The following is a 27895-nucleotide window of genomic DNA, read 5'->3' on the forward strand; positions in this document are numbered from 1 at the left end:
GAAAATCATCTAAAGATTTGTGTCTTGTGTTCTTGTTTTTATCTTTGTGCATTCTGCATTTATTGATTTGGTCAAATTCCTAACAGAAAGAACTCTTTGGCTATAAGTATAGCATGACTCTCTGAATCAAGCTTGGACTTCTCAGTTTCTTTGAGACCCCTACAAAGGTCCATGGTAAAACCATGTTTGATAAGGGGTGTCGCTATTCGCAGCCCTTTATTTTCTCCCGTAGCCCACTACATTTCGGTAAATGGTTGTTGAAAATCATAAATAACATTTCGGTAAATTGCTGTTGAAAACAAGATTATATTTCGGTAACTACATGTCGAAAATATGTTCAACTTTCGGTAAACAACTGCCGAACATGCATTTTCGGTAAACATCTGTTGAAAAAAATATTATATTTCGGTAATTGGATGCTGAAAATATATCTCAATTTCAGTAACTAACTGTCGAGTATAATTGGAAATTTTTAACGGGCTATGGGAGTAAATAGAGGGCTGCGAATAGCAGCGCCCTTGATAAGAGGTTCGGAAATTGGAATTGGATTAATAATTCCATGGGGCCCCCTTAACTTTTTGTTTGGTGTCGAAAATAGGGGTGGAATTGTTAATCCCATTGGATCCCTAATCTCCCAAATTAGAGGTATTAGGAATCTCATCCCACCCCTTTATTTGTGTGAGGAGGACAAAAATGTCCATGCCACTTCCAAAAAATGACAATGGTAATGCCCTCCCGATAATCATGTTCATAATCCAAAAACAGAAAGCTTGGCTTCAGATGCAAGTGGCTTACCCCATCATAACGCTAAGTCAAACTTCCCCTTCAGCACTGGGCCCGTATCGCCACCACCTCGTCGCAGTGGCGGCGGCGGGGGTGCGGCAGTAGAGCGAAAAGGGAACAAGATATCCTTGATAGTGTCGGACAAGATTAATGGCGGCACCATTCAACCTAGAGATGTAGTGTTCGCTACTACGGAACCCACAGTTGGTCGATGCTTTAGCAAGTCTATATATATAATGTCTTCTTTATTTCTACTTTTCCGATTTGAAATATATAGTTTTACCAGCTATAGTAAATGATTTTGTACCTTAAGCCCCGTTCCGCTTAAAGAAATATGTATCTTTCTGAAATCAACATAGAAATTCATGATATTTACTTAAAAATCCAGGGGGCACATGACCCTTGGTTATATATTGAATCCGCGGGTTCATCAAAAAACTTTTTTTCTAGTTAGCTTGTTCGGATAAAAATATATACACTACATGAAAAAATCGTAGTTCATTTGAAAAATAGATGAGAAATTTAAACAGTCAATCTCATCACATAAAATATAGTACATATTTCATTCAAGTGCAATTGATTTCCAACAGTCGATTTTCGCATAGGTGTTTTATTTTATTTTTTTCCTACAAGGTTGCAAGTTGTACGAGATGAATTTTGCACAGATTATCGGGCACGTAGCTAGGATCAAACGTAAAGTGGCGCTTTCTTGGCAGAGAGTTTTAAGCTTGGATGGGTATGGAGAGATGGAGTATGGAGTGGAACGTACTCGTCTTTGTAATATATAGCAATAAAGTAGTAGTAATAAACACATGCACGTACGCTGTACTATCTGATTACTAATGATCACTTGGTTAAATAATTGCAGGGACTGTAAACTAACGATATCGTGAAATTCACGTGAGTTAGTTGTGAAATCCAGGTGTTCACTCGAGCTGTTTCGTCCAATCAAAAGGCGCCCAATCTCGGGCAAAACTCGAAACAGCTTGCTTCTGTGTCTCCTGTGAATCATGCTTCCTACGACCATAAATGTCCTCTTCCGGCAACTTCAGCATGCCCCTTATAACATTGAGTCCGAAGTTGGCTTCGAACTGCTGCTCATCGTCAATCACGTGGACAAACCCCTTGTTTAATCCAAATTCGACATGGAAGTACGGAAAATCCTTGGGAACAGAACCACGCAACCCGTGTAGACTTGTATCAATGAGCTTCTTCGAATTGTGCTGGCTCCATTCATCTTCAGCTTCATCAATTGCCTGAAGGAAACTCAACAGACATGTGAGTAGGAAAATACTAGAAGAAGATTACTACAGATGTTGAGTTCTCAAGAAACATGTAAAATTTTGTCCATGCTGCTCAAGGTTTAAAAGATTAAACCAATCACCAAGGGTTCTCTCTCTGTAAAAGACCAATAGTGATATATGAACCAAACTTTCCAAATGGTGATGAGTGTGATTGGCATTTTTCTATCAGGATAGAGGCAAAAAATGGCAACACATGGTATCTTTATTTCAGTGTCCAATGATTCGTACAAAAAGTAAAGGGTAAACATCTACATTTCAATACAGTGGAAGAGAATATATAAGCTCTATGGTACACAAGGAGTAGCAGCATTTCATATTGACAATGAGATATTAAACTGCATGCTAAACTGAAGCTGTGAAAAGCAACAAAGCAAAAGCCCCAGATGGCAAGCCATTAGAGAATGGAAGACTAACTCAGCTCACAACTCTCTCCTAAATACTCCATCCGTCTCACAATGTATGACAATTTCGGCAAACATGCCTTCCGAGAATTTATCAAACAAGATTCATAGAGCATATAAAAACATTATAAATTAAAAGACAGATAAAAAATTTTAAAAGATCTGAGGTAGCGAAATTGTCATCCATTTTGGGACAGAGGGAGTAACATGTATGGACAAAGTCACAAAGGGTTTAAAAAAAGGAAAATAGGGTTGGTTACATTATGTGTGTGTGTGTTTTCTTTTGCTACTGTAGAAATCTAATCAAGGGGGCTTTGCTGCCTAGAGTGGTAGGATTTTCACCCAATTTACCATTTCGGCACCGATCAACCTGCAGCATTAAAAGTCATGCAACTAAACGAAAGATTCTGGGTTTAAACTTTTAAAACAAGCATAATGGTGTCAGCTAGACTATCTATGAAGGAAGCATGGTAATGTGCACAGAAATTGAATTGGTCTAATTGGGTCTCTAGGCCTGCCCTCTCTTATACCATTTGGCTTTGATTCGGGGGCATGGTTCCACAGCAAAACAGGTATAGGGGGGCCACTGGGTATTCTGAGAGCAACCACTTTGTGCATATTGCCAAAGGTTAGATCTGTCTCCTCCCCGCCCATTCCCCCAATGATTGGAGACTACATGGGTTATGTTGTTGTATTGAGACGTATTTCTGTCTCAATACAACAAATAATATGGCAGAATAAAACCAATGGTACATGCAGAAAAACTTGCAGAATATAGAGGAGAAAGGGAAGGCGAATCAAACCCATTGAATATAAGACATCAAAGGTAAGTGGTTTCAGCAGAAATAAACACAGTATCAACTAATAATCTAGACAGAGTAGAAAAAACGCACCTTTTTGAAATAGAGAGGTGCCTGTTTTGCAATGTCCTGGGGCAAGGGAATGCACTCAACCAAACAATGGCGCCTTTGCTGGGCCAACCCCATGACTGTTTCAAGGAACACAACATCCTTTTCTTGCTTTGCAAACATCATGATAAGGCATTTCTTGAAGTTGCGAATTTCGTCCCACACATTATCGTCCACAGCCCTTGTAGCTGATTCATGCTGTTTAGACATAATAACTAGGAAATCAATCATAATAGCCACAATGAAGAAAAAAGCTGTGCGTCTGTCTGTGACTCAATGAGAATGAAATTAGTGAATCTATTACAACAATAACAATAGCAGTACCCATGTAAATATGTACAATATGTACAAACAAAGCTGAGTCCACAACAATATCAGTGACATGAAAATAACGAAGAATTAACCTTCATTAGATAAAAGAGACGGATTTATCAAGGTGTCATGAAAAGCATACTAAGATAACACACCAAAACTCACCTGCAATGTTAAAATGCAGCAATGACCCGCTGCAACAGACTGCAAGTGTGGTAAATTGAGGTAGGTGAAATTGGCTATAGCAACCACAAGATGTCTTGGCCTGTTGGGGTTCTCAAAGCAGAATTTGCAACGCTCTTGTTGAGTTAAGATGCGCGTTGAAAAATTAGTCTTCTCATTTAACTTCTGATCGGTGCCCCCTTTTTTCTTCGCCTTTCTCCTTGGACCATCATCAAAATCATATTCATCATCTGCTTGAGCAGATGTACTAAACTTCTTGTTTTGTACAATCTTTTGGGCAAGATGCATGTCGGCATCATCCTCTTTCTTCCTTTGCCGAATAGATGTGTCATGCATTGTATATCTGAAACATCGAAAGGAAAGAAATATCAGGACTGACAAGGTCTACTCAGAAGATTAAAAATATAAAGACATGACAATTCAAAAACAAAAGGCAAGTAGGGAAGTGTACTGGCAGATTAATTACAGGTCAAAGTATAAAACCTTAGTTCAGGAAAAATGTAAAACAACATGCTCATCAGGTTACATTTCGATAAGCGTAAATAGTTTGTCAATAAACAACTACCAAAGAAAGTGTCTTATCTCTACAATGTTACTTAAATTTATTTTAAGATGCATGATTACCTTCTTGTGTTTCTCTCACTTGGTGGCCTACTGGATTCATCCTCAGCAACGTGCTTTGCTTTAACATTTTCTGCTTCTTTCTGAAGAAAAAAAATTCATCGGAACATAGTTTCAATTAACAATCAAGGTGAAAACTCAGGCTTCTCAGGCTTATTATAACAGGCGCACCAAGAACATTGAAACAAAGCAATATAAGGATCGACATTGCCATAATCCCATCACAGCAAAAACCACAAAAAAAAAACAAAAATTAAACAGGATGCAGCAAAAACAAAATAAAAACAAAAAAAAATTAAAGAAATAGAGACAAGGGAAAAAAGAAAAAGAAAAAAAAAGACCACAATGTAATTAATCTCCGCACAAGAATGACGGTGCAGCATAATGTAAGTTCAAAGGCGTGCTTCCACAGAGAGACTAGTGCAATGCTCTTTATTGCCATAGCATATACCTCTAATTCTTTGTTGTTTCCTTGTCTTTCAAAAAAAGGATAAATTTTACCATGAGGAAAGAAATAAACAAGCCGCAGCATCACTGCAATTCTTAGACGAATACTATCCACTAAAACTCTTTAAGTGTTAGACTCTGCCAGTTTTAACAGTGACCACACTGACCGGCAACTGATTTAACCAATAAAATACAGAACTTCCTAAAGCACGTCCAAATCAGCTGAAAAAAGGTTACTATCTTGAATGATAACTAAGAGATAAGCATTCAGCTTTTTGGCTAAAAGAACACACACAAAACACAGGTACGAACAAGAGACACGGAATTTTAAAAAACTAACAGACACACCAACTGACTTACTCACTAATCATCAACAAACCCCTTCAACCTAAAATATAACCCAATAAAGAACATGCGAAATACACAACAATCATTTTCCCCAGGGTGTCTGAGATGCATCCGGAGTACATGAGCCGTTCCCTAGTTTGTCTAACAAATAATGATCATTACAAGACTCCACGTGGCATGTCCCCATGCTAACCCTGTCGTGTTCGAAATTTTGTAGTCTATAACACATGTCAGATACTGTAACGACAGCAGGGAAGAGTCTGTGCTTCATTGCTAGAACATAAAAAACGTAAGTTTGGCTTGATTCCCCACATAAATTGAGGTGTCACATAGGCTTGCCAACGCGTGCACCTAGCGAAAATCACACAAAAGGGAAAGATTCCATTGGAGACAGTCTGGATTTCAAGCAGCAGTTTTTTTGCTGGGATAGCTCCTACAATCATACTGCCTCACAAATTTACACCTAAAACAAATGATGCAGCTCAACGAGAAAGACACACCCAGTGTGAGCAGTAACGCACTAGTTAGCAGTTGTGAACAAAAAAGTCAGCGAAGCGTTGCTCTACTAAAAATCAGTCAAACTTAAGACTGAATAAAAAATTCTAGCCGTAATGTTCCAAGAGGTACAGAAGGATACATTATCAGCTGTCTTCTTACTTCTGCTATAAGCTATCAAAAGGGCAGGGAGCTTGTGACTAACCACTAGGGAGACTAATACGAAACCGAATCCGGGAAAGGATCCGTAGACAGCACTGTGGATGGAGTACCGCTCACTGCACGGCTAAGGGAACTCTGTCTTGTATGCTAAGATAAAGTCTTTGATACAACTCTCTTTCCTCCGTTCACTCCTCTCCTAACGCAGGTAAGGCAACAAGAAAGCTCTTAGCGCTACTTAGTCTTTTCTGGTGTTTAAAACTTAAAAGTAATCAAGGGCTGTTAACATGTCCAAACTTGAAAAGAGCTAAAAACCTAATATCGACTCTATAACACCAGAAAACAAACCAACATGGCTCTTGCTTCAGATAAAAGCATACTCCATGCCCTAACAACACTCAAAAGTCAAAGCCCATAGCATATTATAGCCTAATTCCGCTATTCCCTACAGAGAAAAGAAAAAGACAAACAGCAGAAAACATAGACGCACATGCAGAAACAATAAGAGACTGTGGAATTGAAAAAAAGTTAATGCAAGCTATCAATTCCTGTGTTGGGCCAGTCCATACGGCGCTTTTTCTTTGCTTTAATTGGGCCACTGCTAGTGGATGGTGGGGTTGATTCCCCACATTAGTCGGTTCATTGGGGCCGGATACCAAGTGACAAAAAAAGGGAGATTTTTACCTCTAGTACAGAAAAGTGAAACTTAATTTCCATTAAGGAGAGATGGAATACTTATGCCTTGTTTGGATCAAGATTTGAAAAAAAATTCCAACTCAAAAAACACTCATTACCCCTACTTCCAATCATTACTCCCATAAAAAATTTCTCAAAAACTCATCCAAACACAACATTAATTACCACTAGGTCCACTTCTACAAAAATACATTTACCATTAATGGAAGTGTCACCCTAGGGTTATAGGGTATCCTAGGTTTTTAGGGGCCCTCTAGTACCCTTGGTTACCCTAAAATCTTAGGGTACCCTAGGGTTTAGGTTTAGGTTTAGGCGCTTTCATAGAACCCTAGGATTTAGGTTTAGGTTTAGGCAATTTCATAAGGATTTTAGGATGCATTTTCCTATTATAGGGTTTTAGCGGTTTAGGCACTTTCATAAGGTACCCTAGGAGTTTAGGCATTTTTATAGGGTACCCTAGGGTTTAGGCACTTTTATAGGGTGCCCTAGGGGTTAGGCACTTACAAGATTTAGGGTTTCAGGCACTTTCGTAGGTTTCAGTGTTTCATTAATTAAAGGAGACATGGTGGGAATTACTTTCTATTTTATGGACCTAGAGGTAAAAAGCCCCAAAAAAAAATACTGAAAAAAGAAAAAGAAGTGTTTTGTCTCACCATAAGTTTTTCAGCTTCTTCATGCTTTCCTTTCAAACGAAGTTGCAAAGCTTTTGCAGCCAATTGGTTTGCACTCAATCCCTCATTAACAACTGTAAAAGATGCACTAGGTACCGACTCTGACTCTACCTTTCTCTCTCTGTTCGGAGAGCCAACAGAACCACCAGGTTCATCATCCTTCTGACAAGTAACTTCATGCATAAAGCTTCCATCATTTGCAAACCTATTTAAGCTTGACAATGTACTAGAGATAAGGCCGGAATCCTTAGAGGACATAGTTTGCCTTTTCTGCTTGCCCCAAGATAAAGAATCAAAAAGTTTAGGCACTTTCATCTCCGAACGTTGGCAAGACACATCCCGCATGCTTTCTCGGTCAGTATTCTACATATAAGTTACAAAATGCAAGTTAAAAGGAAGAAAATATCTTTGTACCCAAATAAAAAAAAAAAACCCCAAAGAATATCAACTTAAAGAACCAAGATTAGACGATTATGCTAAACACAATGAAACGCACTTGGCCAATGTATATGCCAAAGCTGTTAGCAGCATAACTTCATTAAGATCTAAGTACCTTGCCAGGTATCTTTTCATTGTGATCATCCACAACTGTTTGGTGTTCCCCTGGTAAGCCCCTCTTTCTATTGTGTATGGCATGGAGGTGAGCATGAGATGAAGCAGCTTTACAAGATGCCACAGAAACCGCTAGCTGACCCACTGATCCCCACCGCTCTTCCACAACCTATACAATTTAAATGGATCGCATAAAATTGGTAAATGCTTAGATATGCTAACTTTTTTAAGTCCAATATATACAAGATCTTACCTCCTTCAAATTCTGTCCTTCGCGGGCTGCCTGCTCTTGAGCACGCTTCAAGGCTTTTAATCTCCAGCTGGCACCCCCGTCTCCAACAACAGAAGACGACACCCTAGCCTTTTTCCCGTCTTCAACTTCTGGATAACCAGATCCATTATTCTTCAAATATGGATTCAATTCTCTGGAATGTTCTCTCTTTATCTGCCCCAATAAGCAAAAAATTGTTTAAGTCACAAAGAATCAGCGTGTGCACTTGTATGGGAAATAGCAAAAGACAAAAGAAAAGGCTGGCTGAATAGGGATGATCAAAGTAGCCCCTCACTTTCCTAACCAATGAGGTCTGCCGCAAAATAAAACCCAAAGGCGAAGTAGACATTCTCCATCCTCCTAAAACATCAAAAGCTATGATATTTTCTCCTCTATCCACAATTTACTGAAGGTGATTCAAGTGCAATCATAGAGCAAAATTTAGGATGAACAGTGAGGCTTTAAAACAACGTTGACGGAGAGGGCATACCTCCTCAGCCTGAGGTTCCTCTAGCTGATCTGAAGTTGTTGCAGGCTCTCTCTCAATGTTGTCTCTCGGTCTAAGCATCCACTCTAATCCCATTTCCTTTCTCACAGTATTGCTACTACAAGAAAAGTGAGTACAAGTCAAGTCATCTCCCATATACTCTAAGTATCCACTCTAATCCCATTTCCTTTCTCACAGTATTGCTACTACAAGAAAAGTGAATACAAGTCAAGTCATCTCCCATATACTCTATTTCACTCCCTCTTTGACTACCCTTCTTCCTTCCATGGGTTTTACTTCCTTTCGGATGCTTATCTTCTCTACCACTGCGGCTATCCTTCTGTTCATCATCAGAATCAGACAAAGAGTCTTCAGATGAGTAATCCTTTCACCTATTTCTTGACTTCTTCTTTGACTGGTCTCTAGCTTCATCTTCCAAGGAATCCCCATATCATTTATTCGCTTTTTTCTTATTCCTACGTTTCTTTTCATCTTGGTCAAAGCCGCTCTGACTTTCTTTTCCGGTAGAGTATGAAGAGCACTCATCTGAAGAATACCACTTCTTTTTATTTCTAGATCATTTTCCTATTCTTTCAAGGTCATCCTCATTTGAACTACCATGTCGATAGCTTTTCTTTTTCCTTCTTACCAACTGGATTCTTTCTCTCTTTCCTAGAATCATCCAAGTCTTTCATTTTGTGCCTACCACAAAAAACTTAAACCATCAATATGAACGGAAAAAAATTATGCTGTTGAGTCTTGATAGATGGGAAAACCATAGGAGCATTAAGAAAATAAACTTATCGAGTGAATTAGCTCGAGGCTCATTACAAATGGGACAAAGCAAACTGAGGCTTTACCTTATCAACCTGATCCCGGGGTATGAACTTCAACCCCGAAAGACAACATTGAGAGAGAGCCTGCAACAACTTCAGATCAGTTAGAGGAACCTCAGGCTGAGGAGGTATGGCCTCTCCGTCAACTTTGTTTTAAAGCCTCACTGTTCATCCTGAATTTTGCTCTATGATTGCACTTGTATCGCCTTCAGTGAATTGTCATACCTATCCTAGATGAAATTGGATAGATGAGAAAATATCATAGCTTTTTGATGTTTTAGGAGGATGGAGAATGTCTACTTCACCTTTGGGTTTTATTTTGCGGCAGACCTCATTGGTTAGGAAAGTGAGGGGCTACTTTGATCATCCCTGAGACATCTATGACTCTATCCTATTGTGCATGGTCCTAATGTTCTTTCTTCTTCGTTGTCTTTATTTTGATTCTTCAGGACTGCTTTTATTAGTTTTGTTGCCCAAATCCTATTCCTCTGTCAGTAAATAAAACAGAAGATGCTTTCGGGGTTGAAAGCCTTCAAAGTCCTCTCACAAAGACACAAACACACATTAGATTCCTAAGTAACATCAGTGTGCTCTATGTTTCGAGGTGGTGAAGGAATCTGAAAGTTAGGCTACATGAGTCTAACAAAAGATATACTACCCTTGAGCCTTGAAAACAACCAGTCACCAACATGTGGTGCTTCAACTAGAATATATATTACTTGTGATACCGATCCTACTTGTTTCTGCTGTTGCTCCTCTTCTTTATAACCCCATCAAAAAAAAAAAAAATACTAGCCGACATAGTATACCACTTATGCTCCAATTTCAGGAAGCACATGAAAGGTCGAAAAGAATGTGGGTTAGTGTAGACCACACACCTTCGCATAGATTGCATCTTCAAACTCTGTCTTCTCATTGCTGAATCTCTCACTTTGTGCTAAACACTTCTCAGCTTCTACTCTTGGCTTGTTGAATGATTGTGTTTTCCATACAACTTCATCCTATACATATTGGACAGGAATAATCAGATCAAGGCAGAATGCAACACCATATTTACCCAAACTGGAAAGGAAATTACACAAAAGAACCAATAAAGAAGTAGAAACATCAAATAAGTATTTCCAAAGTTCCATTGAACAAGCATCGACACAGCAATAAATAGGATTCAGATTCCAGAAGTAACGAAAACACGACGTTAAGTTCAGATTCCAAATTAGAAAATCATACCATGACAAATAGGTTGAATTTCATTGGACCCAGAAATGATACATACGTGCATTCACGCACACACGAACACGCGCAAGTATACATGTAATGTAGCTACAATGAACCCAAACTAAACCAAGCCTTGTGACTTTGTCCTAAAGAGTAGCAATACCAGGCTCCTGCATTATGGCCCACCCAAGACTGATTAGTTTTAGTGCAAGCCAGGCTCAATGTAAAGGTCTTCAAGGGTAGTGGGACCGAAAAATTCCATTCCTCATCAAAGGTTTGGGTCAAAAGCCTGATATGTATCTAAGCACTCTTTTATGACTGGTTGCCAAGACAACATGGCACCACGGGCACAATTTTGCAGTTTCAGTGGAGTAACTACAAGTCTACAACTACAAAACAAAACATGGGGAAGCCCAGTTTAGCTAGGATGCCAAGTCCAAAAAGTTAAGAGCTGCTAGAAGACAACAAAGTTCACAAGCATATCTTTCCTTCAGACATTCACAACTATTTGGATGGATGTAAAGCAGCTGGAATAAAATCGAGAAAACCAAATACAGCAAATGCATTGATGAAAAACTTGGGAGAGGTTGAGAACTATGCATAATCTTACACTTAGTCGCACGTTTGCGTCCATGACAAAGTCCAAGATTCCCGCTGTAGTTTCCTTATCATTGGGTGAAGGCTTACATTTCCATCGCCATTCTAGCTTAGTCCCTTCCTTCTCAAATGACCATGACAACTGCATAAAATTACACAATGAGTGAAACTATAATTAGCATTTATGAGCAACAAAAGAAATCAAAGTCTTCCAACATTAACAATCTTCATTGAGCTCAATGATGGAAACATAATTTGTCCATAAGGGACCTTATGACAATCCAAGGCAAAGATACTCATAAATTGCATACATGTTTCTGTTGTTTAACAAACTAATTCTAGTCTAATTATTGTCCCATAGCCACATTTAAACCACTAAAGGTAAAGGATACTAATTTGACATGAACTTCATGTTTACCAATATACTGCAAGCCCTAATTCTATAGACACAAAGTACGCATTTTCACCTTCAGCTATGGTTATTAGAGGCCAAACTACATTTAACCTTGTTTGCCTCGTATTATTCCCTTTATATTTGCGTGTTATTATGTCATATTTGTGTTCAATGATTCAATCTTTGTTATGGAACCTAATCATTGGGGCTTCAGAGTAAAAAAAAATTGGCAGTCCAGAGTCCAGACAAACACGTACATAACCCCTTTGTTTACCAAAAGAAACTTAATAAAGCCCAATTAAGGTAACATGATTCACAAACTTGAAATTCCAAGAACTGTTGGACCAAATTTAAAAAACACGGATTAAGAATTTTCACCAAATACAAGTATAAGGTAAGTTACATGCAACAAAATCCAGTGAACAACAAAACTAATACTTCATCAACAAACCCCATAAAGACTAACCTACATACAAACCTTAGTAGCAGGAGCTCCTAAAGTGGTGACACTCCCACCTTGAGAGCTTGCTCCCAACTAAAGAGCTTAACGGGAGCCCGCTCCTTACGAACATGGAAGCTTTTGTACGCTCTTTATGTAGATAAACAACGATTTATTAATTGGTCTTCAATGAACTCATATATGATATATCTAGCCCAAGTCATGGTACCTTGAAGAAAAAAAACCATATATTGTAACACTAGCCCATTTTTTACACTTACGGTGGACTTGCCCTTATTTTTACTCTCTAAAATAATTTTAATTCTAAAGTGAATATTTTATGCTACATTATCGTCTTTCGTAATATATGTACAAGCTCCTTTCACGCTCCCAACCCTACCGGCCTGTTTGGATGCCGGATTTGCCAAGCGCCCTGATTTCATCTCCCCCTCCTCCTCATCTCCGGTGTTTGGCTGCAAAAACCCCCCACTCGGATTTGCCCCTGATTAGGCTCGAGCTGGATTTGTAATCCACCCGAAGGTGGATTTGGTAACGATGGGGGTACCCTTGTCGTTGGCTAATCCGGGTGTTTTGGGACGATTTTGCCTTCACAAATCCAGGTGAGGTGTCTTCCTCTCTTCATCTCCCCATATGGATTTGTAACAACGGAGAGAGAGCAATGTTCTAAAAATCACTCGGCGCTAGGCAGGCAGTCGACCACCTTCGAGACCTATTAATCAGCCATTAATCACCTTTTAGCAATTGGTTGGGGTTTTTTTTAAAATATTCTTCAATCTCCCTACCATTAATAATCACAAATTTCCTAGTTAATGTAATATATCTTCTCTCCCAAAAAATTTCCTAGTTCTCTTTCGCTATCGGATATTGAATGTTAACCTATATCGATAGGTGCTTAGAGGAAGGAGCTCAAATGTTCATGCTAAAGCCTCTCTAAGACTCTAACAATCAGATGTAAAAAAGTCGACATGCCAATAACTTTAATTAATGTCTTGCAAATAGCTCAAAACATTTAGTGTAAGATAGAATATTGGAAATAGGATATAGGTCCAGAATAATCTGAATAAACATGTCAATATGTATATGGGTCTTCCTCTGCTTTTAGAACCCAGAAAAATAAATAAATAAATAAAAATAAAAAGGAGAGACTGTGAAAAGAAAAAAAAACGTATTACACCTTGAGAAACAAATTTTCAGAAATTATATATACTAGTCCAAGGAAGAAACTTCTGGACCTAGTGGATGCATGAGAATGAGTTCGTATTAAGAGTATTATAGATGAGAGAGAGAGAGAGAGAGAGAGAGAGAGAGAGAGAGAGAGAGAGAGAGAGGACAACCGGAGACAGACGGCGATGACAGGCGCAGAGAGAGAGACGACTCCGAGTCTCCGAGATCGGTCGTAGGGTTTCACAGGCGGCGATCGTGTTTTACTCCGGGATATCTCGAAGCCCGCCAACTGGTACTCGTGAGTAGTACTAAAATTACATAACAAGCCCTTCAACTTTATTACCGCAACAGTTACACTCCTTCAATTTCCGAAATTACAGATTTTATCTCGATTAATGGACGAATAGCCGCTAATGGCCGATTAACATTTTAATCCACTAATCGCCGACTAGACGCCGGCTGGCTAATCACCGACTAATCGCCACCGAACCCCGATTAATCTCTAGACAGCCTAGTTCAAACGCATAAGCATTAATCTGATCGGAGAGCCCATAAATCCGATTAATCGCCCCATTAATCGGTGATTAAAACCGATTTTTAGAACAAGAGAGAGAGACTTACAGCCGGAAAACTAGGCAGAGAGATGATAGGCGGCGGCGGGCAGACGGAGAAGACGACGGGGTTGCAGAGGTCGGCGGCACACGAGATCTGAGAGGGTGACGAGTGGGATTGAGGAAGGGTTGGGGAATACACACACATATATATACGTTTTTAATGGCACTTGTAGTCAACAAAACAGTATTCCTTTTTCCTACCGGCTACCGCATACATTTTTACTCCCTTACAATTACGTTTTTTAATTTTAATTTTTTTTGGAAAAGCATTTTTTTTTTCTAATAAAAAACATGATTTGCAACATTTGTATACTAAAGTAAAATTATTTTTTTATCATAAAATTAATTATAAATATCAATTTATTCTAAATAATAATCCATCCGATTCCAAAATGAGTGGTCTTTTTAAGATTTCATGTCATTTTAAAATACTTATATTTTTCGATTTATAAAGTTTTATGTGATTTTGAAAACTTTGTTTAATAGAACTAATTAAAATCTATCAAACAAGATCCATATTGCATATTTTTTAATACTCATGTTAAAAGATATAAGCAATTGAAAATGATACGCTTTTCTAAAAAGGTCAGTCATTTTGGAACGGAACGGAGGAAGTATGAAATAAATGAATTTGCAGCATTAAAAAATCAAAGTGGGACAATTCGGTCATTTGACATCTAATTTCATTATATCCTCATCCTAAAAAAATCATTCAAACACTTCATTATAAATCCACCCTCCTTAAGCGGTGGGACCGCGCTTCTTAACATATCATCTCTCATTACATATTCACCTTTAAATTCACTCGTATTTTATATTCACCCAAAACAAATCCTTCATCCAAACGGACTGGTACATTCCCCGCTACTGCTTCGTGCAACTAAGATACAAACAAATAATCGCAAGTATTTACATTATCAAACACACATCACGAGATAATCAAATTGAGAACTAAAAAGGCCCCGTTCCGAATTACTTCTTTTTTCTAATTTTTTTTAAATATAATGAAAATAAAAAATAATTTTTTAATTTTATTTGTAACGTATCAAAAATCTCAATAAAATTTATTAAATAAAATTTATATTAATAAAAAATTATTTACGTAAATACATAATTTTTTAGATTGAAATTATATTTTTGCAAAAAATACTTTTTCTCTAATCCGGAACGGGGCCTAACGCTTCTGTGCCCGTTTCCGGCATCCGTAAATCCATAAACCGATCCCGGCTGTTGAAACCCTAGGTGCCTCTCGGCCAACTCGATGAATTCGGAGGCGGGTTGGTCCCACTGAGAGGCTCTCTCCCTAACCTCGTCCTCAGCAACTGAACAATATCAAACGACGTGGGCTTAATCAAGCCAAATCGCATCAAAATTAAACACGAAATTTAGAGAGAGAGAGAGAGGGAGAGAGGGTATTCGCGGTACCGTTGAGGGTCCAGGCGTGGAGGCCGTCGGAGATGGAGAGGTCGAAGCAGAGGGGAACCGGGTGGCCCTGACAAAGATTGGGTTAATTTTGATGCCTCCACAACGACGATGTGCAAAAAATGACTTTGCCACTAATGTTATTTTTCTTTTATCCGTTCTGCTAATGTTCTTATTTAAGTTTAAAAAAAAGATTGGGTCGGTGGTGGTCTGGTCTGCGTTTGGGATTTCAATTTTGAGGCATGTGTGCTTTGTTGACTCCATCAATGGAGGGACTGTAAGAATCAGTGGACGCAGGGGAGAGAGACTGTAAATCAGTGGAGAGAGAGAGAGGGGCTTCCCGCCTACTCTCAAACGAGACTCAACTGGCGATGCTATTCTCTGCGGTCGAACCATCAATTGACTCTGATGGAGGGGAAAATAAAGAAACGGATCCTCACCCGAAAGGGCTGTAAATGGATCGAGCAGTTCGCGAGCTCGGCACGTTAACACTTGTCTCGGCTCGGCTCATTTAGTAAAGACTAACAAGTGGAGCTCGGATCGTTCGACAAAAGCTTGACTTGATTAAAGACGTTTGTTTAGTAAATGACTGAACTCGATTCGTTAAGGCTCGATACGAACTCGAGCTCAAATTTTGGCTCGTTTTGCCGAGCTCGACAAAACTCGACTCGACTCGACTCATTTGCGGCCCTAACTCCTGTCCGGTCTGGCCCGTTTCTAACCTTACCCGGTCTTGTTTTGATAGTAATCGTGACTGTTTAGTGTTTACCTTTCAGTGCTTTGAAAAGAAAAAAGTTATATTAAAAATTATGGTGCTCAAATATATCTGAGATAGTCAACTGGCCTTGGCCCAGCGGGCATGGGACGGGGCGTAGGCCTAAGTAAATATAGATTTCAGGTTCTAGATGGATTTATGGTCAGCCTGCGTTGTAATCTAAAGTATCTAACCACCAAGTACTAACGCTACCTATGGCCAAAAAAAGAAAAGAAAAGAATGTCATGTGTTTCAGGAACATACTAAAAAGAAACCCTCTAACAAAAGCGAGTAAGTTACAATGTTAGGTTTTGGACCTCTACACATCATCTCATGAAAAAGACTATCTGCTGCATCTCACCTTCCTAATGTAAACAGACCCTGTAACAAAGTGTTGTAAGTGAGGGTACTAGATTTTAACCCTTTACAAGTCATTTCTCGGAGGAGATGAAAGGCTTTGTCTATATTCTTCCTTTGACAATATCCATTGACCAAAATATTATAGCTGTGTATGTCGGGCTCAAGCTAGGCCCTTATCCACCATAGAGTTGAACACTTATTTTGCTTTGTCCATGTGTCCTTGCAAACAATATCCATCCATAAGTGCACTGTAAGTGACTACATTGGGTTCCTTACCTCTTCGATGGTGGTACGGTCCACGGTGGTGATGGAGGAAACCGGCTGGTGGTGGGTTGCTCGGTGGTGGGAGGTGCTGATCGGTGGTGATGAGCTACGGGGGACGTGGTGGTACCCAGTGGTTATGGAGGTGTACGGTGGTGAGCTCTGAAATCGGTGGTGATGGCTGGTGGTGTTGGAGGTTTCGGTGGTGAAGGAGTTCGGAGATGGTGGTGATGGTGGCAAGAGATGTTCGGTGGTTAAGGTAGGAGGTAGGGGAGGGGATTATTTAAATGGGTTAGGATTTTGCATAAGGGATATAAACCCTTGGGTGTTGGTGTGGTGTCTACACATGAGGAAGTTAAGGAGAAGAATGGGGATTTGGTCTCGTATTTAACTCAGCCGAGATTAAAGAAATGGGGAAGGGTTGGGTCAGGAACAAAAATGCTCAGGTGCAACATATGCATACACATGGACAATAATTCGCGGACATGCGCGCACACACAAATAATTACGGAATTAAAATTGGTGTGGCAACATAAATAATTTTTTACATTAAATAAACTATCGAGCAAAAATAATATTTTTATTTTGATAATTATTATTATTTATTAAAAATACCAGATCTTTACTTGTGATATCCGCTTGGCACTTAAAAAATTTCTCCTTCCATGCATAGACTAGGCTTTCATCCATGGGTATAATTGGAAAATGCAATTTGTTATCCTAACCCTTGGTACTCCAATCAATCAAGGGATTGAGATTGGTAATGACAGGCTGATTCACAGTCCAGGATTTATTCCTTACACAATCAAACACATACTTGGAATTACACTCGGAATTACTAATCTCATCTTTTTATCAATCTGATCTCCTTACCAATCTCGTCTAACCCAACATATTTATCAAACATGGCCTCATAAGCTCGTATAGTCGGGGAATACTCTTGTAGAATAAACCGAAGAATGATTTTTTTATTTTTATGCCCCCTTTCAAAAGATCGAAACTACACACACGTGCACGGAATTTAGCTCAAGTGCAGGGGCGGAGTCAGGATTTTTTCTCCCGGGGTTGGCTTAATAGACATATACTAGTTTTTATCGGAATATATACGTATTATATCACAAAATTTTTACTTTCCAATACATTGCATTTTGTACATTTAAATGATGAAAAATTATAATGCCACGAGCATTTTCTCTAATGCCACGAACATTTATTGCTCTGGCGTGTAGAATGACTGACTTGTCCTATTGTGATCCAAAAACGAGCCCATACCTCTCTCTCTCTCTCTCTCTCTCTCTGGCTGAACTTCTCACTCTTTCTTTCTCATGCCAAAAATGGCAAAAGTTGCAGAGAAATTGAATTTTTCCACTAGAACACGGAATCTCCCTCTCTCTCACCGATAAAATCACAAAGCCAACTACACTTTCGCTCTCTCTCCTCAAACACACTTTCAAATCTCTCACCCTTGTTCTTTAACAAATTTACCACTTGATTATTTTCCGGTCTTAGCATAATAAATAACTTGGAGAAATAGACCCATAAAACAGAGCATTAGGAACTCAAACTATTAATAAAAAATCCAAAGATCAGATGAATATCTACACGGAAATGAACTCTTAATACATCAACAACTCAAGTTCCTAGGCCATGAACACATTAATATACTCTCGTAACATATTTCTAAAACAACTTTTACCATGGCCTTGACCAAAAAAAAAATTCTTGACGCAAAAATACTTTTACCATGGTCATGTTGTTAAAGAGAAATGCACGGACTGAACGAAGAAATCGAGCTTGAAAGCTTGGCTTGATTTCTTCACTATCTAGCCATGAAATTCTTTGAAAATAACGATGTTGGAGTTAAGCTTTGCCAATAATCGTGGCCCTAACCGGTCATCGAACACCATATCAGTGCTTGCTGGGCTTCCTGCAGCTAGATATATAGCTGAACATTCTTCTTATCACCATTGTTGCAGTTTCTGTAGCGGGTAAGAAGAATACTGTTGAACTGGGAACTTAATCCGTGGCGTCCATGGTGGACGGCGGTGCTTGGTGGCGGTGGGTGGCATCCTTCATGGTCTATGGCAGTGAGTACCGAGTAGTGGGCTCTGAAATTTTATCCGGGAGAGAGAGGGCGAAAACTTTTTCTGCAAATTTTGCCCCTTTTTGGCAAGAGAGAGAGAGGGAGAGAGGGATAGTTGGCCCCCTTTTTGCCACGTTTGTCGCATATATGTGAGATTTCAATAAGTCTTCAGACCGTGAAACCAACCCTTGACCCAGCCCATGACTGTTGACGTGGAGCCCACGACCACATCAGCAAAAATCCCGAAATTTTTTTAAAAAAAACTGAAAAATCAATTTATCCCGACCCCCATCTCTGGTTCATGGAGAGAGAGAGGGAGGGAGGGAGGGAGGAGGAGAGGTCAACACCCATAACCACCGGCAACTCCCACCACCACCACCGGATTTATCTCCGGCGACCAACCCTCTGGCCTCCGCCGACCACAACGTCATCGCCGCCCATCACCTGTGTCGATTCACCCCGTCCTCTCCTCCTACCTCTGCTGCCGCCGCTGCGCCTCTACTCCCACCCTCCGCTGCCGCCGCTGATTCCACCCAAACGACCACCATTGAAGATCCATTCACCCGCCAAAAAAGAAAACATCATCTCTGTTTCAACTATCTCTCTCTTTCTCTAGGCATGTTTTCTGTCACGACCCTAGCCCGCCCTTAAAGGCTCTAGTCACAACAAAGCGCCAGTGATTCAATCACTAAGGCCATTTCAAAGTTAAACATCTTATTAGCAAATGACTAAAAGGGACACAAGTACGAATAGCGGAAGCAAAACCCCATTTTATTACATATGCCAAAAGTAGAAGTCTTTACAAGGATCTCTACATTGCAAACCGCCCAGAGCTGTGCACATTTACATGTCAAAAGTGTTCACCAAGAGTAACTCTCTATCTACAAGTCTACATCTACATAGCACGTCCAAAAGAAAACTGCATGTCACCACTCTAATCCCCGTTGCCTGAAAGGTGGGAAAATTCATAAGCCAAAGCTCGTATGAATGATTAATGCGCAATTCACATGCTTTCCATGGACAATGATAAAACCATTTAAAATCGAATCACATTTCATAGCAACATAGCATAGTAATGCACATCCTCTAATCATTTCATGTCTACCAGGCGTCCCCGGTAGTAGATAAGTTAAGACGTCTTTCGTTATCCAATTTAATAGCCATGTCTTGCTAGCCTTTTAGCACATGTCCCCTAGCAAGCTGGGACGTGGGAGGATGCCATTAATAGATATAAAACATGTCCACTTTTCATTGATATGCCATGGAGTTCATATCAAAGTATAAAACATCATTGAAGAGAAAAGCTTATAACAAACCATGTGTTTTGGGTATTAATCACTCACCTCGTATCCACGTGTCACCCGAACCTCCTAAGACAATTAGGCAACAAAACATGATTAGAGGATGTCAAACAAGCCTATTTTTAATAAACATAAGGTCCTATGGTAAGAATATGAAATTAGATAGCTAGCCTTAAAAATTAGTCACAGAATCTGCAGTTTCACAACCTTTAACCTAAAATCTGACTTTGCACGGGAATAATTAAGACACAATCTTCATGCATTTTTTTAGGTCTATGAATCTAGTTTCAAAATCAGAAATCGGATCGCAGTTTCATCGCCCGAGCTCAAAATTATGACCGTTTTCCCAACACGTGTCTGAGCAGTCAGCACAGTCCGAAACTGAGCGCTGCATGGTTACGAATTTCCACAGAATTTAATACTTTGATTCTGATCCCGAAATTTTTACCATAGACAAAGGACTCATAGATGAACTTTCAATAAAAATTTCATAATTTTTGGAGTTTAGGAACTGCCTCAAAAAAATTCTCCAAAATCAGGACAGATTCAAGATTTCAATTCTGCAGATTTTTCCAAAAAAACGCAGCCTGTTCCTCTTGCGATTTTCAACCCTTAAACCCATCCAAACTACTTCTAACTCACATCAAAACCTCAATAATCATGCTCAATCTCATAAATATAGAAGGGTTACTCCAAAAACATCAAATTCATGCACCAAAACAAGTTTAAACATTCAATCCAAGAAATTTCAAGTTAGGTTCTTGAGTTTTTTTAAGAGTTCAACCCCAAAACTCCAATTCAACTTAAACCAAACATCTAGAGCACGAATTCAGCAAGTAAAGCATGATATTCAAGTCAAGAAATATAAATTCCAGTGTGAAGAACATGATTTACCAAGTTGGAACTTCAATCAAAGTCAAGCAAGATCAACCCTAGGTTTTCCCAAATTTTCCCTTCTTTTTCTCCCTCTCTCTCTCTTTACGTTTTTTGGTAGGAATAAAAGAAGAATGTAGAACACCCTATTTTGTTTTGCTAGACTTAGGAAAAAATTATTAAGTGTGTGTATGCCACATGCCAACTTATGCTCCAATTTCATTTAGCTAGCTAATTAAGCCCAAAACACATCACATAATTAACTTAAAACATAATTAAAGATTAGGGATATTACATTTTCAATCTTGAATTCACAAGGGGTGGTTCTGTCCACTGCTATGGCAGTCTCCGGCATCGTCATCCTCCTCGCCCTCCGCCTCCAGAAGTCTTTTCCGACCTCCCAATTCCTGTCCCCTCCCCAGATTATGCAATTTATATTTCTGAAATTGTTTGGTGGGTGTTTCAAACTCAATTTTCTGCAACTTTTATGAAATTTGTTTTTCTTTTGCAGGAGATCATTTGGGTGGAATCGACGGCAGCGGTAGCGGCTGATGGGAGTAGAACCAATGGGTTATGGGTGGGCGAGTGGAGGGGTTCTGAGACTGAGGGAAGGTGGGGGGCGTCCATGGGGGAATATTGGTCATTGGTGAAGAGGGAGGAGAGAGAACCAGATTTGGTTTTTTTTTTTTTTTTCCAGCTGTTGATGTGGGGCCATCTTGCCACGTCAGCAGTCATGGGTTGGGTCCATGGTTGGTTTCATGGTTTGTAGACTTATTGGTGAGATTTGTGCTTAGGCTGACAGCTTTTGACCACATGAGGTCAAATGAGCCTTTTTACACAGCAGACCATTCAATGCTCGTGGCATTAGAGGCTTCCTAAATGATTTTAGCCTAATGCAGTTAAAGTATAACAATCATTTTGTTTTTTTCTATAAGCTACTTCAACTATCACATGTTTTTTTTTATGAAGAAAATTGAGAATGTTAGATAACTGATTTTTTATCAAATCAAACCAACATTATTAAAATTATAAGTAGTTATATATCAATAATATTCAAAATCAAATATATATGAAATAAAATTTTAAAATTCGAGAGCTCGAGGAGTCTAGAGGGGTTGCAGGACCGACCCCAACGTAGCTCCGCTGCTCCTCAAGTGATAAAGACTAAAGAATACTAACGACTAGGTATATGTCGAGAGTTTGACTCCCGCTAGTTCTCTACCCACACGTGCACTGAATCTAGCCCTTGGTTTATTGGTAGATCTTTTTTGTCTTTGGTTGACCCTTGGCCTTAGGAAGATCTTCGATATTTATTGTTTGGTCATCTATTGAGATTTCGATGTCACTTTTTGAAACTATGAATTGTGAGACTCAATCAGCTGGTTGGTTTTGAGTTTTGGGATTTCGGATTCGCTTTGGGTGTCAAATGGACGGGTTTTGACTAAATTGGATAAATTATAAGTGAATTGGATCTTTAATGGGTTATTGATCCATTTAGATCCAATTATTTAGGAATTTAATTACCCATATCCAACTCAACCCATTTATTTAAAATCAAATTCAATCCGCTCGTTAACCCAATTAAAATTAAAAATGAATAAAATACATATATACATTGAAATGGCCATATCACCCTTGTACATTTAAATGACCAAATTACCCTTGCATACTAAAATTACCATAACACCCCTATATACTAAAATGACCAAATTACTCCTATATAGTAAAGTTATTGAATCGAAAGGAAATTTTGCTGAAATTTTAAGAAATTTTTACGAAAAGATACAACATATAAAGTTTGGGATATCACCGACACAGGGGAAATGAGAAAAAACTGGTTTTTTCTTCTTTTTTTTTCGGTGATGACATGAAAAAAAGCAGAGGAGAGAGAGAGAGAGAAGCAAACAGTCGAAAGTAAAATTTGAAATATTCCAGAGCCGAGATATATGTATACACGTCTACAAGTACATACAGAGAGAGGTGAGAGGGAAGCTCATACCTTGGAAACGAACACAGAAGAGATCGATTGAGCAGAGAACAACGCAAAACACAGAGAGAGACGACGACGACGAGGAGCTCGAGGTCCGACACAGGGGAAAAAAATCTAGTGTTTTTTATGAGTTCAAACTCAGCTCGACTCAGGTTGTACTGTAACTAACATTCCTAACATGAAACCATTCAAACCGAGTTATCAGTTCCCGATTTAACTAAGAAAAATGTTCGCTTCACGTAACATGTTTACTTTTGTTTTTTTCATTTCTGTGATAGTTCTATTTTTTTGTTGGGTAATATTTATGACTCATTGGACATTTAAGTTAACTCAATTGAAATTCAATTAAGACCCAATAATAAATGGGTTAGATGAGTTTGGACCCATTATAATCCAACTAATAAATGAGTTGGGTTGGGTCTATTTTTTAATAGGTAGGTTTGGGTTTCTTAATAGGTCTGAGTTCAATTTGCCTCCCCTACTCTCAAAGTACAGTTTTTAATAAATTTTCTTTCGATCATTACTCTTATTTCTGTTTTTATCTTTCTCCACTCAAAATTCAAAATCCAAATACCAAAACGAACGAGGTCACGAGTCTTGCAGTTGAGATGTTTCAATTGAGTAGATTTGGTGAGAGAATTTGTTATTTTGGGCCGTCAAATTTGTCTCTTTATAAGAGTTTTTTTTGTTGTGTACCTCTCCAAAGCATTATTCTCTTTACATTAGTGAAACCCGTCTCTAGTTTGTTTGACCGAACATGAAGTAGGGTTATATTGATCACTCTATGCCGAAACACACATCTCTTGGTCTCTTTGATACTTTTTGATTGCGATTTGTTTCTCCACATGAATATCTAACACATTTTGGTTTGTTTCTTCCCCACCATTATCATAGATATCAATAATTCCTTTGCACTTGTGTCTTTTCCGAGCCTCTCGCACAACAAAAATCAGTGCATATAACAATCACATGATACTATACATATCTTATTATTTAATATGTTTAGAAGTAAAACTGATACGTATCTTGTATTATCTTGTGATATCACACGATCCACAAAATGGAATATGCTCGTATTTTATTCTTATTAGAACATACGTGCATTTAAATAGTCAATTACGTGATGTTTTGAAGCATTAAAGTTTAGGTTTTGCATTTTTTATTGGGCATACCTTTTTAAAACTTATATTTACTATAGCTAACTTTCTCATGATACCATAGTTTTGTTAAGGAAATTGATTTTAACACTCTAAAAATTGATGGACGGGCTCCAAAACGACGTCGTTTTGTGTATCAACACGGTTCAATTTTGGAGACCCTCCATCAATTTTTGAAGTCCCAAAATCACAATCCTTTTGTTAAATGACATCATTAGCCTCAAACTTGGCATGGACCTCCCGTGTGAGTAACGTTTCCCAAACGTCCGGGACTGACGATGATGATGTTTTTACAATTTTACCCACAATTACGATGAGTTTGGATTAAAAAGTTAAGTGACTTATTTTATTTATTTATTTTCAAATATATCTTGCATTTTTTGTTTTGAATCAAACTTTTGTAACTTATTGATTCGTTTCGACGAGAGGAACTAGAAAAATAAAAAATAAGTCAATAAGACAATGGTTCATAATATGGTTATTATATACTCCATAGAGTGAACAATAAGTCAACATCATCTTTGTGATCAGATCCATTGTTTGTCTTTTTCGTTTTATGTGTTTTGATCTTTTTTTCTAAAGTTTTGTTAGATTCATGTTATAATTTTTGGGTCAATCATCCATATCAATGAGAGGAGTTTAAAAAGTTGTAACAATCCACGCCAATTGATATGTTAACCCTTAGCCTAACTACGTGACCCAAAAAATTAATCTCGGGTGATACATGAGTAACTCGTTGCAACTCATTATATATCACATTCATCACCCACATCTGACCGATGTGGGACTAATTGCCCAAGATGGGCTCTCACAAAAGTAAAACTTACGAATAAAAACAAAAAAATGAGTTCGCTAAAGATAAAAAAAAATTACAACATAGATGCATTTTTGTCTAAAGTGTCGTATTATATAAACTTTTTTCAACATCGGTGCATATTAATACACTTTCTTATTTCTCTCATTGAGAAGAATGATTAATTTCAAAAATTACGACGGAAAGTTAAACAAAAAGTTAAAAAAAGAGAAAGAAATACCCTAATAATAGTAGCTTGGATCAAATTATGCCAAGGATGTCAACATGACATTTCTATTTACACTGTCAAATTAAATATAAAAGCCTGCCACGTAAGCAAGATATAGGAGCCTTCCAGTTACAATTTTTTTTCCAACGCTACACACCCGCATCTGATAAATACCCCATATCACATTGACAAAAATTATGGGATATTAATGATGTAGCGCATGTCCGTGCCTTCAAGTACGGCTTGACAATCGAAACGCGCAAATCAATATGAGCTCACGTACTATATCTCAATCCCCATCCAAACGACTCAAACTATGCCGAAAAAATAGCCAAGCATATTCCTTGACCTGGTTAACTTTGAATCAACAACTTAAGAACGAATAATTTACCAATCTCTAACATCTTCGTGTACAAAATCAAAGTACATAAAACCTCATAAAATTTGGAATTACCGAGAATCCTTCCCCAACCAAAACAACAATGATAATTAAAAACAATACACAACAAACAAATTACGTGCCTTAATGAGGCATAAAAAAGAACTCCGGACATCATGCCATATTGACAAGAAGGAAAAAATTATGCAAGGATGTCAACAGGACATTTCTATTACACTGTCAAATAAAAGCTTGCCACCTAAGCAAGATATAGGATCATTCCAGTTATTTTTTCCAAATCTATGTGTGCACGCGCGCATCTGATAACTACCCCATATCACGTTGCGAAAAAATATTGGATATTAATGAATATGAAATGGTTTCTTTTTTTGGATCGGCTGAATATGAAATGTTGTTATTGGTGAACGGGCATAACCTAAAACCTATGTTATTCGGTTTAAATGAGTTGACATGTCCAAATCAAAAAGTGTGATTATTATATAGTTAAATGAATAGACGTGAACGTTTAACGGTGACAAATCTGTGCCTATATAAGAAGAGAACACAATCAACCAGTCTATCTCACTAGAACTCTCTCCTTTATTATCGTTTATAGCGGCTCGCAAAATTTAAAGTTGTTTTGATTCTTCTTCACCAGTGCATGACACAGTTGGAAACACATGTCATTCGGGACGCGCTTCATTGTATCTTGGACGTGAATTCGCTGTTAATCCGATTTCGGCACACCACATCCAATTAAATAGGTGGGGGAGAATATTATCTTAAGATTTTTTGGTGCGAATTTGCTATTTTCTCCATTTTTATTTACTTTCAAATATACATAATTTGCACCAACACATTGAAACAGTCATATTACGCCGGATATATTTTTAGATCTTGTTGTTATAACTTCAGATTTCTTTTGTTTTGGATTTTGATAAGTGTTCGTAACTTGAAATATGTCATGTTTTTATTCGTTATTGTATGGGTCATATTTGAAAGATTATACTCCCTCCGTCCCTTTTTAAGTGTCCTGCTTCGTAACTTCAACTTATTAAAAAGACATCATCATTATACCTTTCACATCAACTTTTTCCTCCATTTTCCCTACTTACCCATCATCATTACACTTTTACTCTCTAACTTTTCAAAATTGAATCTACTTTTAGGGGCAAAATGGAAAATTCACCAACTTTTACCCACTAACTTTACAAAATGGACACTTATTAAAGGACAGCCCAAAATGGAATACTGGACTATAAAATAGGGACGGAGGGAGTACTTTTTATTGTTGTGCCCGTATTATTTTAATTGTCAGAGTGAATCGTTTCCAAGAGAAAGTAAAATTAATTCAAAATTGTAATGATTAATGGAGGTGCCTTCAAAAAAATGAAACTGTTCCAAGCTATTTCGTAAAAGATAACAATAATTTCAGGGCACGTTTGATTGTCGGATTATTTTCAGGAAAGATTGGATGAGATGGAGTACTTAATGGTTATTCAAACGTTTCCAAAACTACGTGTATATATTATGGTATCAAAAATATTAAATTGGATTTGGTTCCAGAGTTTATGGTGGCCGGGATGTGAAATTACTTGTTCATATTACGAGTACTATTCATATTTATTTTCGAAATAGCCAAATGGATTTTGTCATTTTGTACGTGAGGTCTGCTGTGTTTGGTTAATGTCTACTTCATTGACATATAGATCTGACCCGTTAATACTATGAGAAAAACTTATTTACGGAGGAGCCGTAAATAAGTGTTTTCAGAAGAATATAACTGAAAAAAAAATTTAAAAATTTGAACCTTCCAATACACTTTTTGACACGCATGCAAGATTCGCCGATGTTGTAAACAACTTATTCACATAGGAGCTGTGAATAAGTATATCTCCTATACTATTTGATCAGTGTACTGCTCAGTTCTTCTTCTTCTTAGACCTTCCTTTTTCTGCATGCCAATAGTGGCATTAAAACATGGTTACGTTAATGTTTTTCTAACGTTTCAGGTATGAGAAGTATCACTGCTACTACGGAGGCGAAGAGAAAGAGAGAAAGGATAACTACGCTGACATGGTACGTACTAAAATTTCCTTGGACGCGTACAGTCTTTACCCAAGCGGCTCGCGTCCATATATCATCCTCTTAAAATGCAATCTCTTTCGAGCGCGCAGATATATTTTGTGGTCTACTACAGTTTACTAGAAAGCCATAGTCTTATATGATGTAGTCACGGAAACGAAATTTAGCCATGATCGATTATCTTCCTGGTGGTCTAAGTTAACTCGTTACTATAGTACGAGTGATCTGGAATCTATGACCACTTTATTGGACTACAATTTTGCGGTCTCCAAAAAAAAAAAACACATCGC

General features: G+C 38.2%; 1 protein-coding gene and 1 pseudogene across 1 annotated transcript; one reads left to right on the plus strand and one right to left on the minus strand.

Moving 5' to 3' along the window:
- Positions 1-1537: 1537 nt before the first annotated feature.
- On the minus strand, positions 1538-15736 carry LOC131332590 (uncharacterized). Its single transcript, XM_058366891.1, has 12 exons — positions 15689-15736; positions 15344-15410; positions 15098-15240; positions 11300-11428; positions 10353-10475; positions 8134-8325; positions 7882-8049; positions 7311-7691; positions 4516-4595; positions 3874-4234; positions 3382-3594; positions 1538-2039 (listed from the first exon to the last, which is right to left on the minus strand). Exons 1-12 carry the CDS (start codon positions 15734-15736, stop codon positions 1710-1712), a joined length of 2235 nt encoding a protein of 744 aa, XP_058222874.1. The 3' UTR covers positions 1538-1709.
- LOC131334927 (small nucleolar RNA snoR100) lies at positions 2943-3059 on the plus strand (annotated as a pseudogene).
- Positions 15737-27895: the final 12159 nt, after the last annotated feature.

This window comes from Rhododendron vialii, chromosome 7a, assembly GCF_030253575.1.
Source record: "Rhododendron vialii isolate Sample 1 chromosome 7a, ASM3025357v1".
Lineage (NCBI taxonomy): Eukaryota > Viridiplantae > Streptophyta > Magnoliopsida > Ericales > Ericaceae > Rhododendron > Rhododendron vialii.

Bases quoted from the DNA above. Each gene is read 5' to 3' on its own strand.
- LOC131332590 (XM_058366891.1), bottom strand. From the start codon at position 15,736: ATGGTTCGACCGCAGAGAATAGCATCGCCAGTTGAGTCTCGTTTGAGA. The intron at 15,411-15,688 runs GTAGGCGGGAAG...AATCTTTGTCAG, and splicing joins CAGTTGAGTCTCGTTTGAGA to GGCCACCCGGTTCCCCTCTG. The intron at 15,241-15,343 runs GTACCGCGAATA...GATATTGTTCAG, and splicing joins CCACGCCTGGACCCTCAACG to TTGCTGAGGACGAGGTTAGG.